This window comes from Haematobia irritans, chromosome 1, assembly GCF_050003625.1.
Source record: "Haematobia irritans isolate KBUSLIRL chromosome 1, ASM5000362v1, whole genome shotgun sequence".
Taxonomy (NCBI): Eukaryota; Metazoa; Arthropoda; class Insecta; order Diptera; family Muscidae; genus Haematobia; species Haematobia irritans.
Window position 1 is genome coordinate 104,263,773 of NC_134397.1, and position 19,566 is coordinate 104,283,338.

General features: G+C 34.1%; 1 protein-coding gene and 1 long non-coding RNA gene across 9 annotated transcripts in view; one reads left to right on the plus strand and one right to left on the minus strand.

Moving 5' to 3' along the window:
• Nucleotides 1-2,981, plus strand: part of LOC142221528 (synaptic vesicle glycoprotein 2B-like) — a 935,546-nt gene extending 932,565 nt beyond the window's left edge. For 4 of the 7 annotated variants that reach the window (XM_075291280.1, XM_075291284.1, XM_075291283.1 and 1 more), the window contains exon 13: nucleotides 2,339-2,978. In XM_075291280.1, coding sequence (XP_075147395.1) covers nucleotides 2,339-2,351 — 13 coding nt within the window. In that variant the 3' untranslated portion in view covers nucleotides 2,352-2,978. Of the gene's footprint in view, nucleotides 1-2,338 lie in introns of all 7 variants that reach the window. The other 3 variants (XM_075291287.1, XM_075291288.1, XM_075291290.1) reach the window with 2 other exon arrangements.
• Nucleotides 2,982-4,572: 1,591 nt separating this feature from the next.
• On the minus strand, nucleotides 4,573-11,861 carry LOC142221527 (uncharacterized). 2 transcript variants are annotated; one of them, XR_012718089.1, is made up of 4 exons: nucleotides 11,206-11,861; nucleotides 10,785-11,118; nucleotides 10,131-10,718; nucleotides 4,573-4,791 (listed from the first exon to the last, which is right to left on the minus strand). It is a non-coding gene; the product is annotated as an uncharacterized LOC142221527 (long non-coding RNA). The 2 variants fall into 2 exon arrangements; XR_012718088.1 differs by having other exon boundaries at nucleotides 10,785-11,858.
• Between the last annotated feature and the right edge of the window lie 7,705 nt (nucleotides 11,862-19,566).

The window sequence follows — 19,566 nt, forward strand, 5'->3', positions numbered from 1 at the left end:
TGAGCATAGGTGTTGATGCTGATCTAGCACTTATCCATATTTTACAGTTCTAGCGCGTGCCAGAATTGGGGCATTCATTTATTGATGACTCTTCGATTGCACTTTGGTTTGAAGAGTCGTCAGTGTTGTTAACTCCTCCCCTCTTAAATATCTGCGTCCCGCAGATCGTGTAAATTGGTTGGCTTGTGGGTTCAGTAAAGCTGAGGGTCTTGATTGTGGGTAGGTTGACCCTTCGGGTTAGTCTGCACCATATGATACCAATTGAAATTATCATTGCTGCCAAGGTACCAATGTGAATGCTAATTGAGATCTTTAGTTTTTCCTTAAGATGTTGTAGCTCGTTCACGTTGCGCAAGGTGATACCGTGAACCTCTGTGATGTCCACCAGTAGCTTATCTGTGGTTAGGTTCGTTAGGGCTGGAGGTAATGGTTGTAGCTTTGAAATGGCGGTGCTGGAGAATGTTTCATTACCCAGCGTAATAGTTTCGTTATGCAGTTGTATGAGGTAGATTCCTTTCAGCGATTCTGTGTTCGTTGGAGTTTCCAAGAGCCCTTCGAAATTCGTTACAAATATCGTATCGGAAGTTATCATCTCTAATACTGGGTCTTTCGCAGTCTTATACTCGCAGTTCGCATAGCCTCCTTTTAGCAGTCGGGGAATACATGTTTGCTCTGGTAGGCGAGTATGTGATGATTTGCGGCATACGATTATTTCGTTCAGGCTTAAACAGGGGGATTTCACACCAAACGCTTCGTTTTGACTGATGAGCACTTTATTGAATGTTAAGTCTATTTGTCTCCCATTTATTATTGCTGCTCTGGTTAATAATCGGTGGTAGTGTTCTTGTTTCAACTTGAGAATCGATAGGATATAAAGTAGAAGGGAACCGTTCGTGTATTTCGATGGGTTGCCGAATTCGATTGCTTCTACAGAATTCGCATATGGCAGTGTTTCTATTTCATTGGTGATGTTTTCTATCTCCATCTTGTCCAATAGGTTCGTGTTGATAATTCCCCTTTTGGCCAATTGGCAAGCCCTTATTATTTCGTTTACTGCATCTTTTAGAACAAGAACCTGGTTAATTGTTCTTTGTTCTATCCGTTCTTCTTCTTTTCCGTTGGTAATTTCGTTCATCCTTGATATAAGCAGATTAGTTTTGCTAACCACCTCATTCGTTGTGTTGAGAAGTTCCTGATTGATTTTGTACTGCTGGTTGTTGTTGTCAATTATTTCATTGTGGCTTTTTAGTAAAGTGTCCCAATCCGTCGCATCTGGGTTACCTGTGACCCATTTCCAGGCGGATCCAATCCAATTGATTGATCTCTTCCTTCTTTCATTGATTTTTTGTAGCTCAGCAATTCTTTCTCGTGTATGTGTTAGATGGTATTCTATTATCTCTCTATTATGGTTCGGTGGTATGTGTTTTCGGACCAGGGAGGTAATGTTGTTGGCGATTTCTGAATATTGTTGGATGTGACATCTGCCCATTTTCGAACGTTTAATTTGCTATTCATTCTGTGTTCTCGCTACATTTTTTATTGCCAGTTAACGACAAATGTGTATTTTTCCATTGAACGATAAATCGCATGGTGTCGGGCTGTTCAATGTCAGCTGTTGTGTGACGGCGATAACATGTTAAGCCTCCGGACTACCGAAAGGTGAGCTTTGGAAGGGGGAGCTTGGGCCAATTCATACATGTGTCATTCATAAAACGTGCTTTTGAGTAGCGACATCTTATATTAACAAATAGTGTCTGCAAAAAGTTCAAATTGAGTCTCCACATTTTTTATATGGAAAAGTCTTTTGAATTTTTTTTTTGATATAATATAAAGGTAAATATAAAATAGTTATTTATTAAATAATTTAGGAAATAAATTAACTATATTTTTGACATTCCACGGGAAATGTAGCAGACGTAAATGTGTAGAGATCGTATGGGAAATTGTTACATGAATTAAACCAATGGTGATACTAAAATGATTTGTAATAATTAACTAATTTTGTGTATATTTGACTATTGACAGAAGATGTGGTATAAATAACACAGATAAGTTTACAAAATCGATTAATAGTCTACGTTTTTTTTGTACATTATTAAGTGTTGATGGATATTGCATCAAATTGGTTAAATACATGTGGCAAATCGTTTGGGGCATCTCCCCAAATATATTTTCTATGGGATTTCAAAAATTACAAGGAGTGAAATCCGATAAAAATTATATAGAATTTTAGAGAAAATATAATTTCACTACGATCTCAGCATTTAAGGGTTGTATTTTCATAACTTTGCCTGTAGTTTCAACTTAGGTTGATAATTCGTTTATTTTATTCGAATAGGACAAATGAATAGAAAACCACGCCATCTTCACACCAGCATGTACCCCACGTGTTGAAGTGACGACAACACGTGGAGGCAGATTTCAGAATTAGATGGCTGGCAAGTCGCTCGAAAGCTCCACTGGTAAATTGAGCTTGGAAATAACAGAAGCTTTTTTGATACATGCAGGTTTTGTGATAAATGCTGTTAAATTGTATGAAAGAAAAATAAGGTAAAGAAAACTAACATATTTTAAGGCTGAACAAAAAAATCAAACAACTTTAGTCCTGTGTCCTATTGTTCCATTAACTTCGTAGTGCTCTCATATATGGAAATTCTTGGAGACAGACGCGGCCACAATTGTTTCCATATATTGAAAGCACTACAACATATTTGTTGTCTGTGCTGTTTAAAAAGAAAAAGAAGTACTTACCACTTAATACTCGTATATTTTAAAAATCACAACTGAGAAACCAAAAAGAATAACTAAAACTATATACTAAAATTAAAACTACTATATATATGAAGGATATACTGAAATTCTAAACAAAAAAAGGAAAGATTTACTAAACTACTATTCTATTTTAAATTACTTTAAAATATTTTTTTTATATATGAGTCATGCAAAAAAATATATATACAATTTGTCCAATAAAACATTTGGTTACAATATACAACTATACATGAAATTTACAAAAACAAAAACAAAAAAATATATATATACAAAATATGTTATAAGATTATTTTTTTTGTCTAATTATACATATAAAAAAAAAAACAGATCTCAATGTAAAATTGTCTATAATTGTGTATAATAAATATGATTCTTTTAGGCCTAAATTAAAAATATTAAAACAATAATCGATCATTGAATATTCTACTGAACAAAACACATAAAATTATTTGTTGCTATTTAAAAAACAAAAAAAGAAATAATTTAAAACAATTAATAGACCAATTTAAAATCCATAATTTTCATTCTAATTGGTTTATAAATATGATTTTTGGCAAATTTCATAAAGTCATCTTTATAACAGAATTCTTTTTAAAATAAATCTCAAAAATAAATTGTCAACAAAATATTAATAAAAACGATAAATAGTAACAATAAATATATATCCATTCATATATTTAAACAAAAATTTTAAACAATTACATTAATATTAATAATGTGAAATATATTGTTAAATTATATGAAAAACTATTCGAAAATAAACTAATATAATTTATGTAATTAAAAATAAAAGATGTTATAATTATTAATTTGTTTATATTTCATTATAAATACTAATACTGATTTAATAAAAATTGTATTAATGTGAAAAGTAGAGAAATCAACATGTGTTTAGTATAAATACTAAAAGGCTGAAAATGTAACAGTGGGCTAGAGATAGACTAATTCATGTTTGGGGTATTTTCATAAATATGGCATGGAAAATACCAAGGATGACTGTGAAGTCATACGGGGTGGGCAGCCATTCGAGACAATATCACCTTGGTCTCAGTCGTTGGCCGAAATTTAAACAGACGATTGAATTTAAAAAAAATATCGTAACGGTCAAAAGAAAAAAAGGCATCCAATCCCGATTCATTTACATATCATTATTTTGTTGTTTTCATTTAGAGTGGCAGTTATATTTTTGAATTTTGAATTTATATGGTACTAAAAGTAAATTTGTATGTCCTCAGCGGAAGAAGAACCTGCCCGTCCGGCGAGCTAAGCCGCAGCCTATGACAATAGTACCATTTCCGCAAATACACACAGAGGCATTACAAATTTGGCGCCCGGCAACATGGAGCTGATTTGATGTCTTGACATCTGAGATATTATGTTTTGCTTTCATGTATGTATGCACATCAGGTATCCCAGCTCTGTCAATCAATTTTGGCAACCATCAAAATCATCCATCTCAGAATGTAGAATATCAATAACCAAACGCACTATATGAGAACATATCTTCGGAACGGTATCCCGGAAGGTACGCTGCTAGTACCATGCTGTGTCGTAACGATTCCCAAGTATTTTCGAATATTGAGCGAATCAAAAAAAAAAAAAAGTTTTTAATCATATTTGAATATTATAAGAAATCATAATTTGTTTGAGCTACATAGCTTTATATTTATTCGTTTCTATAAATATTCAATATGGACTAAGAATTTGTTGAACAATTTTAATTATTCCACCCATATATTTAGAACCTTTTACATCTTTTGAAGTAAAAACCTCGCCATTTAAAAAGAAAGAAACACCTCGTTTTTAAATTCGACTGAATTTACTTTATGTTTTTTTTATTGAAACAGGAAAGATAATATTAATTACAATTTGTTTGCTTATAAATAAAAATTTCTAATAATAGTTAGAAAGACTTAATTGCTATGGGCATGCGATAGAATTGTATTAAATTTCGGCCTACCAATCTATCTCAACCAAGAACTGCTTACAGAATTCAGCCAGTAATAATCTGAAACGAAACTAACAAAATTTATTAATAATTTTGCAATTAAACTTGATAAAACAACTAAAACACTATCATCTATATATACTAAATATTATATACAAAAAAAAAACTAATTTACTAATACTACATGTTATATGTTTTTCCATTATTTCACACCATATATAAATAACAACAATCAAATTTCTATACTTTGTTTTACGTCTTTTCATCTAAACGAATATCCATATCAAAATATTTATTTGCTTAATAACATTTATTCAAAACTCTGCTATATACATAAAAATTCTATTCATTTGAATTATTACCAATCGAATTAGTTTTATCAAGGGCATAATACAAAAAAAATTTTGAAAATTCATCATGAATACCAATAGAGCACCATCTCGATCATCAAATCGTATTGCGGCTAGAAATAATCGTTTAGCTCAGGGATTAAATAATATCGCGCCCACAAACTTGAATTCGACAAATAATATTACGGCTAGAAACACTAGTTTAGCTCAGGAATTGGCACACTTGACGGACCACGTTAACAACTACTCTACGAGTAATACTCAGAATTCAAATTCGAATTCAATACCTGACTTGAACAGGACTGTCATTTCGCAAAACGGCATAAATCCTCTTATGTCGTTGAGATTTCCCCGAGAACTTGGGCCACGAACTACTTCTTCCCCAGAGACATCTAACCATATTTCTACCCCTGAATACAACAGCATTGCTGCACAAGAAATAAGAAGAGAGTTCTCGAGAATGTCTAGACAGGAACAAAGGCTTCCTACGGTGAACGAACGAGCAGATCAAGAGGCCACGGATAATGACGTCGGAGCTAATTTGCGCAATTATGTAGACGCATCAGTTGGAGCTGTTCAGGCGCAAATAATGAGATCTATCGAACAAAGTTTAGCGGTGATGATTCCACAAGCTATACGAAATTCATTAGATTCTCATTTAAATAGCACGATTGCGGATAATTCCAATAATAGAATGGACAATGGTAATGGACCTTTCATACAACAACCTCATTTAAATAACCATTCAAATCAACGGATCAATACTAGCCAAAATCAACCACCACCACAGCTATTTCTACCAAACCACCATCAACAACCTTATCAACAAATACCTAACCAACGACAATCACAGGCTAATTTACACCATCAGGGACCAACACAATACGTCAATCAAAATCTAGCCTTGGGATATAAACCAATGACTCCATTACAGCTACAAAAGTGGGGTATAAAATTTGATGGGTCGTCGAAATCAGTTAGTGTAGAGGATTTCGTTTTTAGGGCTGAATCCCTTAGAATGGATTATAATTGTCCATGGGATATTTTTGTCAAGGGATTTCACCATTTATTGACGGGTCGAGCATACGACTGGATCTGGGAATTTCGCCAACAAAATCCTTTTTGCCACTGGGACCATTTAAAGTACCATTTGGTCAAAAAGTTTCGAAATTTTGAAAGCGATTTCGAGATTCAGAGGCGTATAATGGATAGGCGTCAGTTGCCATCCGAAACGGCCGATACATTTATCTCGGAAATAATAAAGTTGAAAAACCAAATGCGCATTCAAATCCAGGAATATGAAATTGTCAGGATTATAAAAGACAATTTGAAAGAAGGTCTCGTTCAGCTAATTTACCCCAAGAATATCGAAACTATAGATGAGCTCTTAGAGGAGTGTAAAAGAGCTGAAAGAAGCATTGCTAAAAGGATTTCTTATCGCCAACAGCAACAACAAAATAATTTCAAACGTATACACGAAGTGGACTACAATGATATTGAACAACAGGAATATTTTCAAGAAGTTGAAGAAATTCAACGAGCAACAGCTTCAACAAGACAGCTTGTCTGCTGGAACTGTAAAACAGCAGGCCATACTTTCATAGACTGCCCGATGGAGCAAAGAAACATTTTTTGTTTCAAATGTGGGTTCGATGGAGTCACATCACCCAAATGCCCCAAATGCGCGGGAAACTTCAAAAGGAACATGCAGGCGACTGGGACAACATGTTCGCAACAAGGTCAAACCCAGTAAGAGACGCTGCTGTACAAACTGCAAATCTACAAGAACCTTCCATAAACATTACACCTAAAATTTTGGATAGAACAGAACAAGAAAACGATTACAGAAATTTGAAAACTATTGTACCATATGAGGAGAGATTAAAAAACTACAATGAAATCCGTAAGAGAATTTTCAAGAATTTCATCCCTCACAGCAAAAAGATAATTAAAGCCAGGACAAATCATGCCAAACGAAAACGAGAAAGGAAAGAGATCGCATCCACACATCTTGCCACGGACAATGACATTAGACCCTACCTGAATGTAAAATTAAATGGTGTTGAATACAGAGGACTAATGGACAGTGGTGCATCCATATGTTGTCTGGGAAAGGATTGTATAGAGAACGTAAAAAAGATGAATGTACCTGTTCTAAATTTCAAATCATTTATTCAAACTGCAAGTGGTGATAATCGTCAGATAATAGGGAAAGTGAAATTGACTATCGAATGTGGAGATATGAAACGGGACGAAATATTTTATTTGGTTCCGAGTTTGAAACAGACTCTAATACTTGGTTATAACATATGGAGTGAACTTGGTATCAGGATCAAGATGGGAAATGTATCTGTGGATGAAATCGAGATACCTGAACAGCTTAAAATGCATGAGTTAGATGGTGAACAGACTGTGAGACTAGAAAATGCAAAACTTTCATTTCGATGCTATACTAAATTTGGATTAGGCAAAACTAATCTCGAAAAGCACAGCATTGATGTTGGTAATTCACCGCCGAGGAAAATGAGGTATTTTCCTGTCAGTCCGGCTGTTCAAAAACTCATGTATAATGAACTGGACAGAATGTTGGAACTTGACGTGATTGAGGTGGCTCAAAACGCGGACTGGAATAACCGTGTTACATTGGTAATAAAACCCAATAAAAATCGGTTATGTCTTGATGCTAGGGAGCTAAATAAGGTAACGCGAAAAGACGCTTATCCGTTACCGAATATTGACGGATTGCTTGCAAGACTAGGTGACACACACTACATTTCAGCCATAGATCTAAAGGACGCATTTTGGCAAATTCCCCTGGAGGAATCTAGCCGGCCATTGACTGCATTCGCAGTCCAAGGAAGGCCACATTATCAATTCAAAGTAATGCCCTTCGGACTGTGTAATGCAGCCCAACGAATGTGTCGACTGATGGACAAGGTGATTCCTTCAGAGTTAAAGGACCGGGTATTTGTGTACCTTGATGATTTATTGGTTGTATCATCTAATTTTGACACGCATATCGATATTCTCAATATTGTGGGCAATAGGTTAACAGCGGCTGGACTGACCATTAACATGGAAAAGTCTAAGTTCTGTTACAAGGAATTAAAGTATCTGGGATATATAGTAGGAGCAGGAAAACTGAAGCCTGATCCGAGCAAGATAGAGGCGATAGTGAATATAAGGCCGCCTAGAAATCAAAAGGATGTCCGAAAATTTCTTGGTACAGTCGGATGGTACCGTCGGTTTATCCACGACTTTTCTTCCTTGTCAGCACCTCTCACGGATACGTTAAAGAAATCTCCAAAATTCAATTTGACCCCTGAAGCTTTAAAATCCTTTGAGCAATTAAAACTACGTTTAGTGTCAAGTCCTTTATTAACGAGCCCAGATTTCACTAAGCCATTTTTTGTGCAATGTGATGCTTCTAATGTTGGAATTGGGGCTGTTCTTTTTCAAAAAGATGAAGAAGATGGCGAACACCCAATAGAATATTTTTCAAAGAAGCTGAACAATGCACAAAAAAATTACTCAACAACTGAGAAAGAATGCCTAGCTGTGTTATTGGCCATTGAACGATTCAGGCAATACATTGAACTCATGGAGTTCACTGTTATTACCGATCATTCTAGCCTGCAATGGTTAATGCGGCAACACGACCTAAACGGTAGACTTGCTCAATGGAGTTTAAAACTCCAAGGATATAAATTCACGATTGAACACCGAAAAGGTTCAAAGAATATTGTGCCAGACATGTTGTCCAGGCTGAATATGGATGAGATTGTTCATCACCATAGAGGTATATTGAATTTCAGCTCGAATGAATTTAAAGACCAGAAGTATTTAACACTCATAGACACCATTGAACAGAATAAGGATCGATTACCTGACTTGAGAGTCACCGATGGGATTATTTATAAAAGGGTAAAATTCAACAACGACCATGTAGACAACGAAAACGAATGCTGGAAGATATGGCTACCGGACAAATTGACAAAGGAAACAATTAGAAAGGCACACGAGGATAATACATCGCATGGAGGAATTGCGAAAACATTACATAATATCAGACAATTCTTTTATTGGCCGTCCATGGCAATTCATACCAGTGATTATGTGAGACAATGCGATACATGCAAAGAAATTAAAAATCCTAAACAAGTCCTGAGACCACCAATGGGGAATGAAGTGAAGACACAGAGACCTTTTCAGAAAATATATATTGACTTTCTTGGTCCTTACCCAAGAACAAAATCAGGAAAGGCTTTTATCTTCATTGTCTTAGATCATAAAACTAAATTCGTTTTATTGAAATCGATGCCTAAGGCAACAGTTAATTTGGTTAATAAATTCATTCTCGAAGAAGTTTTTCATAAATTTGGAGTGCCGGAGATAATACACTCCGACAACGGAAAACAGTTTGTTTCAGAATCGTTTCAGGATTTACTAAAATTATTTGGCGTTAGACATGTTCGCACGCCAATACATGCACCACAGGCTAACGCGAGTGAAAGAGTAAACCAAACCATATTGAGTACTATAAGAAGTTACCTGAAGGATGATCAAACCCGATGGGATGAAAAACTCTCGAAAATTGAATGCACATTAAGAAAATTGAATTCGATAACAGAAGGCGAAACGCTTATTCTACCTAAGTCTGACCAGATGCAGCTCATACATAAACGCTTGAAGGAAAAGATGCACGAGGCTTATGAGAGAAATGTCAAATATTATAATCGTAGAAGTCGCAATGTGGTATATAAACCAGGTCAAGAGGTATTCAGAAAAAACTTTGTGCAAAGCAATTTTGCAAAAGGCATTAATGCAAAACTATGCAAACAGTGGCTGAAATGCCGTGTGCGAAAGGCAATTGGAAATAGCCAATACGAAATTGAAAATTTGAAAGGCGACCTAATCGGCATTATACATGCACAACACTTACGACAATAAAAGCATTGCCCTGGACAATTTACTACATGATTCTAGTTAAACCACGTACAACTACTTAATTCTAGTTAAACTACTTATTTCTACTTTAAACTATATCGTCGAGATCTCACCATATTGTAATGTTTGCTGCAGCTTAAATTGTAACATTGTTGTTAAATATTACGTTCGCACGTATTATCATTAAATTTCATATCATCGTATGCGATCTTCCATTTTTGACGGCAATCAAGAACCTATAAAAAAGAAAGAAAGACTTTAGTATTGTAGATATAAAGGAAAACCTGTAAGGAAGAAAAAGAAACAAAATTAGTAACTATAGAAACAAACTATTTCACATTGAACTTATCTTTAACATCAACAGTTATCCTATAGGATTTTGCTCAAAATGAGTGCAATTTGTGAATGTCCACATTTTAAGGTATTCAGGATTTGATTTTTTATTCGCCACCTCTATACACGAATTTGCCATCATCACCGGCGTGCATACATTTTACGCCAATGAACAAACTCGAAAAGGCAAAAGTCATTGTTCCTAATGATTCAATTACACTGCCATAGAGTTCATTCACAAATGCAGTGTTTTGTAAAATGGATATTTTTGTCCACGCAATCACACATCATAAAACGGATAGCCTGTATATTATTCCAATTGAATCCCTTTTTGTCCATATATTTGTTTGTGTCATATACAAATTGCCCTGTAAAAGTAAGAAAGATCTTTATTTCGCAAACATGTTTGTAATCACAAACACACATTCATTTACCTGTTCAAATTCTTTTCCAATTTTTCACCCAATTAAATATTGTACAATGTTTTTTTTTTGTACCTGTACATGGACAATGTTTGTAATGCTGCTTTTCCAAAATTTGAAAAACATTTTCATCATGTCATCGCAGGTATATACAGCTGCATAACACAATTTTTATGACACATTCCATAATCATTACATTTACACAGGCACCGGTGAACCAAAATGTTGTTGGCTGATTATGCATTTGCCAGAAATGGATATGCAAACACTTCATTGCAGCGTTTCCCTTTTGACCATAAATTTGCCAGCTTGTGCGATTCTATTTGCAATTTGTGTTGGATAAAACCTCGGTGTACCATATATGAAAATGACGAAAGAAAAATGAATGAGATAATCAGATCTGTATGAATATTATGGGAATCCAATGTTTTACCTGTGGCTATTCTTTTATATACATTCAAATTTGTGGCGATGTTTGCTTACAGGAGCCATTTATATTCATCATCACAAAATAGTTAGCAGCACGGGGATACGTAGTTATTTCGGCGAACGTTTACCATCAACTTCAAATGGTTTTTATTTTGTATTCACGAATAATTGAAGGCAAATATTTAAATTACAAATTTCTTAACAGAGAGAAGTGGTCTCGGTGTTATGTTTGTTTACATTTTGTTTTTGTGCATATGCCAACATTTGGGTACTACACAAAAAGGAACGTACAACGCGTACAGCTGACAGAGTTGTCGTGTCATAAATTATTGGCCATATTTTCTTATTTTATTTTATTTTCCCAGCTCTTTTCAGCTACACAGGCTTCGTGAAAAGAGTTGGCTTTGTGACATCTGCCCATTTTCGAACGTTTAATTTGCTATTCATTCTGTGTTCTCGCTACATTTTTTATTGCCAGTTAACGACAAATGTGTATTTTTCCATTGAACGATAAATCGCATGGTGTCGGGCTGTTCAATGTCAGCTGTTGTGTGACGGCGATAACATGTTAAGCCTCCGGACTACCGAAAGGTGAGCTTTGGAAGGGGGAGCTTGGGCCAATTCATACATGTGTCATTCATAAAACGTGCTTTTGAGTAGCGACATCTTATATTAACAAATAGTGTCTGCAAAAAGTTCAAATTGAGTCTCCACATTTTTTATATGGAAAAGTCTTTTGAATTTTTTTTTTTGATATAATATAAAGGTAAATATAAAATAGTTATTTATTAAATAATTTAGGAAATAAATTAACTATATTTTTGACATTCCACGGGAAATGTAGCAGACGTAAATGTGTAGAGATCGTATGGGAAATTGTTACATGAATTAAACCAATGGTGATACTAAAATGATTTGTAATAATTAACTAATTTTGTGTATATTTGACTATTGACAGAAGATGTGGTATAAATAACACAGATAAGTTTACAAAATCGATTAATAGTCTACGTTTTTTTTGTACATTATTAAGTGTTGATGGATATTGCATCAAATTGGTTAAATACATGTGGCAAATCGTTTGGGGCATCTCCCCAAATATATTTTCTATGGGATTTCAAAAATTACAAGGAGTGAAATCCGATAAAAATTATATAGAATTTTAGAGAAAATATAGTTTCACTACGATCTCAGCATTTAAGGGTTGTATTTTCATAACTTTGCCTGTAGTTTCAACTTAGGTTGATAATTCGTTTATTTTATTCGAATAGGACAAATGAATAGAAAACCACGCCATCTTCACACCAGCATGTACCCCACGTGTTGAAGTGACGACAACACGTGGAGGCAGATTTCAGAATTAGATGGCTGGCAAGTCGCTCGAAAGCTCCACTGGTAAATTGAGCTTGGAAATAACAGAAGCTTTTTTGATACATGCAGGTTTTGTGATAAATGCTGTTAAATTGTATGAAAGAAAAATAAGGTAAAGAAAACTAACATATTTTAAGGCTGAACAAAAAAATCAAACAACTTTAGTCCTGTGTCCTATTGTTCCATTAACTTCGTAGTGCTCTCATATATGGAAATTCTTGGAGACAGACGCGGCCACAATTGTTTCCATATATTGAAAGCACTACAACATATTTGTTGTCTGTGCTGTTTAAAAAGAAAAAGAAGTACTTACCACTTAATACTCGTATATTTTAAAAATCACAACTGAGAAACCAAAAAGAATAACTAAAACTATATACTAAAATTAAAACTACTATATATATGAAGGATATACTGAAATTCTAAACAAAAAAAGGAAAGATTTACTAAACTACTATTCTATTTTAAATTACTTTAAAATATTTTTTTTATATATGAGTCATGCAAAAAATATATATACAATTTGTCCAATAAAACATTTGGTTACAATATACAACTATACATGAAATTTACAAAAACAAAAACAAAAAAATATATATATACAAAATATGTTATAAGATTATTTTTTTTGTCTAATTATACATATATAAAAAAAAAACAGATCTCAATGTAAAATTGTCTATAATTGTGTATAATAAATATGATTCTTTTAGGCCTAAATTAAAAATATTAAAACAATAATCGATCATTGAATATTCTACTGAACAAAACACATAAAATTATTTGTTGCTATTTAAAAAACAAAAAAAGAAATAATTTAAAACAATTAATAGACCAATTTAAAATCCATAATTTTCATTCTAATTGGTTTATAAATATGATTTTTGGCAAATTTCATAAAGTCATCTTTATAACAGAATTCTTTTTAAAATAAATCTCAAAAATAAATTGTCAACAAAATATTAATAAAAACGATAAATAGTAACAATAAATATATATCCATTCATATATTTAAACAAAAATTTTAAACAATTACATTAATATTAATAATGTGAAATATATTGTTAAATTATATGAAAAACTATTCGAAAATAAACTAATATAATTTATGTAATTAAAAATAAAAGATGTTATAATTATTAATTTGTTTATATTTCATTATAAATACTAATACTGATTTAATAAAAATTGTATTAATGTGAAAAGTAGAGAAATCAACATGTGTTTAGTATAAATACTAAAAGGCTGAAAATGTAACAGTGGGCTAGAGATAGACTAATTCATGTTTGGGGTATTTTCATAAATATGGCATGGAAAATACCAAGGATGACTGTGAAGTCATACGGGGTGGGCAGCCATTCGAGACAATATCACCTTGGTCTCAGTCGTTGGCCGAAATTTAAACAGACGATTGAATTTAAAAAAAATATCGTAACGGTCAAAAGAAAAAAAGGCATCCAATCCCGATTCATTTACATATCATTATTTTGTTGTTTTCATTTAGAGTGGCAGTTATATTTTTGAATTTTGAATTTATATGGTACTAAAAGTAATTTGTATGTCCTCAGCGGAAGAAGAACCTGCCCGTCCGGCGAGCTAAGCCGCAGCCTATGACAATAGTACCATTTCCGCAAATACACACAGAGGCATTACATGGATGTTTATAGTGTGGATGAGTTTGAAATTTCCGTTGATGGTCCAAGCATTTCCAGCTCTTATGGTTATTAGGGGCGCGTCGTATCGGTAGACTTGTGCTGCGTTAACGATGTTTGGGTGGAATTTCAGTAAGCTCAAAACGGTCATGAGAATCATCTTAGATTTCTGAAAAATACTAATTGTTTATTTAAATAGTGTTAGTGGTTAGTACATAATTTTTATATTTTTCCTTTGATTAATATGTTCAAGTTCTTTTTGTCATTAGTATTTGTTAGTACTTGTTCTTGTCTCCCTTCTTTTGTGTAAGCATGTCTTTGAGCATGTCTTGGTCATTTACCGAAATGTAAGAGGGCAAAATGAAATGTCTCTTAAGCCATGGACCTCATTTGTACTTTACAACTAGTATATCGCAACAGCCCCGGCATGCTTGGCGTGAATGGAAGATTCTCTCGTTAGTTGGTTAGTTTTTCTTTTGTAAAAAAATCTTTGCATTATTTGCATTTATAATTGTGTACATCGTTTTTTTTTTAGTGTTGAAAATGAATGAGAGACTGTTTCCACTTTATGGCTTCTTTTTTAAATTTTTAATATGGGTTTTGTGAATCCGTTTACCACTAACCGTTTCGATTGTTACTCTATTATCCTGTTTACTCTACTCGCACTGGCCCATTTAATGTCAAACCCGGGAAAATATTTTTCAGCTTGTGTTGCAAACTTCTCTTCCAAATGAGTTTCAAGTAGAAAAATTATATCAAAATTACATAAGTACGAAAAGAAATATGGGTATAAATATTTATTTGATAATCCATTTATATTGTATGAAATAACTTTTAGCATTATATTTTGGTTTTGACTTGGAGGCGCATTACTTAGTTTTTTGTATCAATTTTTTCGAAAATATTATTGTAGCAAGTTGTAGACAACTCCTCGCCATATAAATCCTTCAACACCGTCGCAGCGTGAATTTTTCCGCATACCAGCTGATTATCAGTATTCCAAGAGAACCATTTCTCTTTAATCTTCATCCGGTCATCTAGGACCAAAATTTTATATTTTTTCGATTCCTTCAATATTTCATTTCGAATCAATAGCAGAGCAACCTTATTTTTCTGACGTCTAGGGTTCAAATCCTTCTCGACACTAATTGAAGTGCCGGCCAGATTACTGGTGCAACGAAGTACATCCATTGCTGCACTTTCACTTTCAAAGTCCACTATGACTGTTTGCGTCCCATTTCTCTCAAAGACTGTCTTGGCTGATTTTATATTTGGGTTGATTTTCATCTTTTCAGTACAGACCTTAAGAATTGCATTTGAGGCAGGTTTCTCATTTGATATTCCTTTAAAAACCAATTTCGAATTAACAATTTGGTGTTCCAACCACCGAATATTATGTCCATCGTCTTTCCGTTTTTGCTTTAATATTTCCATTTCTTCTCTAAGCCTTTGATTTTCAACCTTTAAATTCTCTATTTCTGTTGTTACTGTGGAGATACTCGATTTCACTTCCTCTATGTCTTGTTTTGTAGGTAGATTGCTCAATTTTTCTTCCAGCAGACCATTCATATCCATATTGCCGACAGGTTTTTTAGCCATATTTTCTTCCTCTGGTGATGTTTCAAAGAGCTTACGTTTTGTTTTTTGAATAGATTGCGTACTACTTGGTGTTATCGACCAATTTGGCATTCCTCTTTAATTATCGTTCCTTTTTCTATTTTTGAAAAATGTTTTAAACGGTTCGACTTTTACAATACTAGCGCCATCTACCGGTTGTTAGTTCTTTTTGTCTCTATCTAATTCGTATATTGTCTTTTTCGTAACAGGTTGGTAACGCTACGTAATGATTTGACAGATATGTCTCATCACCTGTTTTATTTTTTATTTATGTTTTTTATATTCTTCGGAAATATTTATATCAACCGGTTAACAGAATTTTTATCAATTTACAGTGTATTTTGTGTGTATATTAAGAAAAACTAGAAAGTTTAATCTGCAAAATACTGCGCAAATAATGCTGCAAAATTTAGCGCGCGATCCAGAAGTGTTACTATCTGTTTAAATGTTCAATTGCCCGTATTTCTTGTCTAGACACGGCGTATAACCACTGAAACTATGTGATCTTTTTGGAGCCACAAAAAAAAGCGTCCGCACTATTCAACTTTACAACAAATTTGTGCACTGCTTTCATTATCTGTTACCAGTATTTTTGGGGCCGAAAAAGAATGTAAAATTTTGACTAGTTTTTCACGAATATTAAGAACAGACCTATCTTCAATGGGAAATAGTTTCGCAAATTTTGAAAATTTATCTAAAACCGAAATAAATTTTCTGTTCTGTATTTCCACGATGTCCATGTGTAATATTTCGCATGGCATGGTTGGTATAGGAGTGTCCTGTAAATGTGGTTTTATTGGATGTCTGTCATATTTGTTTTTCTTGCATATATCGCAATTATCTGAGAACTTTTTGACAAGAGCAAACATTCTGGGGAAATAATATGTTCTTAATATTTGTTCCCTATTTTCTTTGGCATTTCTATGCGCCCTGTGGTGTTCATTTTGAATTATTTCAAACTGGTGGTCTTCATTAGCGACATCAGTAACAATTGTCTGAGCGATCCTAATTTTGTATTTTGAAAAATGGTTAACATAAAGATCTTGTAATGTTGACAGATAAGTTTCTGGTATTTTTATGCCATTGATTCAGTTTGGAATCAGGGTTTTCTTTAGTACATCAGTTAGATTTTCCGCGTTCCATTCAGGTGCTGAAATATAGTGTCGTAAAAAGTTTTTGTGGGCGTCTCTTGGGATTGCAATACGGGTCCGATTTTAATCACAATTTGGTTTTTGAATACATTAATGGGTGCTTCCACATGAGGAATTAAATCTGAGGCATCTTGGGTGGCACTATGAACTGTTGAGCCAGTTGATTCGTCATCACAATCCCTTCCCGCAGATGCAGTCAATGTGGATTGTGAATCAATTTCATTTGTTTCTGAAGCAGTTCTCGTCATCTGTGAGTCTCCCTCGCTAGCGGTTTCTGTGGACATTTCATCAATATGGTAAACACTGGTTTTTAATCTTGATAGAGCGTCAGCAACATAGTTTGATCTACCTGGTTTATAGATCAACTCGTGGTTATACTCCTCTATACGTGCTTTCCATCGTTTTAATTTGGCGTTAAAATTCCTATTACCTAGTGCATAGGTTAACGGTTGATGGTCGGTGTAAATTTTAATTTTCTTAGCACCGTATAAGTAATTCCTTAAATTATCCAGTGCCCACACTGTCGCTAACATTTCTTTTTCGTTAGTCGCATATCCTTCTTCCGTCTTATTCAAAGAACGTGATATGTATGCGATTGGTTTGTCTTTGCCGATTTCTCCTTGAGAAAGCACAGCACCGATTGCATAGTTCGAAGCTTCGGTTGTCAGATTAAAGTGTTTTTCAAAATCTGGGAATGCGAGAATCTCTGCTGTTATCAAAATTGTCTTAAGTCTGTTGAAGGCTAGTAAATCTGTATTATTTAGGACAATGGGGATGTTTTTTGATTGATTTGCTTTTATTTGAGCATTTTCACCTCTTGTCAGGTTTGTAAGGGGCTTTGGTATTTTCGCATAATCTCTGATGAATCGTCTATAGTACGACGTCATTCCTAAAAATCCCTTGAGCTCTTTAAGATTGCTTGGAGGTAAGAGGCTTTCAATCGCCTTTACCTTTTTCGGATCTGGTTTTATCCCATCAGCGCTTACTATGTATCCAAGAAACTCAACTTCTGTTTGCATGAAGTGAGTTTTTTCGATATTGACCTTCAAGTTTGCACCTTCCAATTTGGCAACAATTTTATCCACATTTGTGAGAAGTTCTTCTTCACTACGTCCGAAAACTATTATATCGTCGATATAAACATAGCACATTATTCCTATGTATTCCCTCAGGACATCATCAATCATCCTTTGAAATATGGCATTTTTAAGTCCAAAAGGTAAACGTAAAAATTCAAATTTCCCATTCATGGTTGAAAATGCTGTCTTCGGGACATCGGACGCTTTCATAGGAATTTGATGAAAGCCTGAAGTGAGATCAATAGTTGTAAAGTATTTAGCATTGCCTAGGCTTGCTAACGTGGCATTTATATCAGGAATGGGATATGTGTCGGGTTCAGTTACGGCATTAAGTCGTTTGTAGTCAACGACAAGGCGATACTGTTTTTCGCCATTCGGCTTTGGTTTTTTTGGTACAACCCAAATAGGAGAGTTATAGGGGCTTTTGGATGGACGAATTATGCCCTCAGTTAGTAATTCTCCGATTTGTCTGTCCACCTCTTCTCTCATCGCAGCTGTATATGGATAGCTTTTTGCATAAATTGGATCTGAAGTAGTGGTCTTTAATTCGGCTTGTACATTCGTTTTTGCCGCTTGACTATCATCCAATGGACCGAATAAATTTTGGTATTTACCTATTATCTCATTAATTTTCTCTTTGGTTTCTATTGGCATGGATTCGTCAAAGATATAGTTAACACTGTTAGAGATGTTTGCTTTGAGTGGTATCGTTACAGTGTCTTTTAGTAATAGAATGTTTTCTTTTGCACTGCATCGAGTTTTTTAAGGGTTTCATCACCAATTATCCCATCAAATGTGTCGAGTCCAGGCAGTATATAAAATGTAATGTTGTCTTGTATCCCATACTTAGAAAAAAATTTGCCAACAATTTTATCTGTTATTTTTATTGTTCCACTAGCGGTTTTGGCAATAAATGGTTTTGACAATGGAGTGCTTCCGACTGATAATTTCGTACAACAGAAATTTTTGTTCGAGCCGGTATCGATCAAAAATTCTAATATCTTATTGTCATGTGTTTCATATTCTACGTAAGGTAACCCCGAGGGCCTTCTTCCATCATAAAGTGGTTCCCTTTGGGGAGAGCCTTCTCTTTCACCGTGATTGCAATTAATGTGGAAAATTCGTGGTTGTTTCCAATTACCATACATTTCGCTTCCGCTCCTGCTTGGTTTGAATGGAACGATCGACGTCCATTGGTTCGGGCCTTATATGTTCATCTTTTGTAAAATTATTATAACGAGGGTTGATAACCTTTTGCCAATTATTTGAACTTTTTGCCAATTATTTAAATCTTGTGAACAACTGGGCCAAGAATAACGGACTCTGCATAAATCCATCAAAATCAAAACTTATTCCCATATATAAGCGCAAAATGTCAGATCTGAGAAATACAAGCGTGCTACTCAATGACTGCAATATACCTTCTGTTGACTCTGGTACTAATTTAGGTCTAACATTCAATTCAACCCTGACATGGCACAATCATATTAACAAA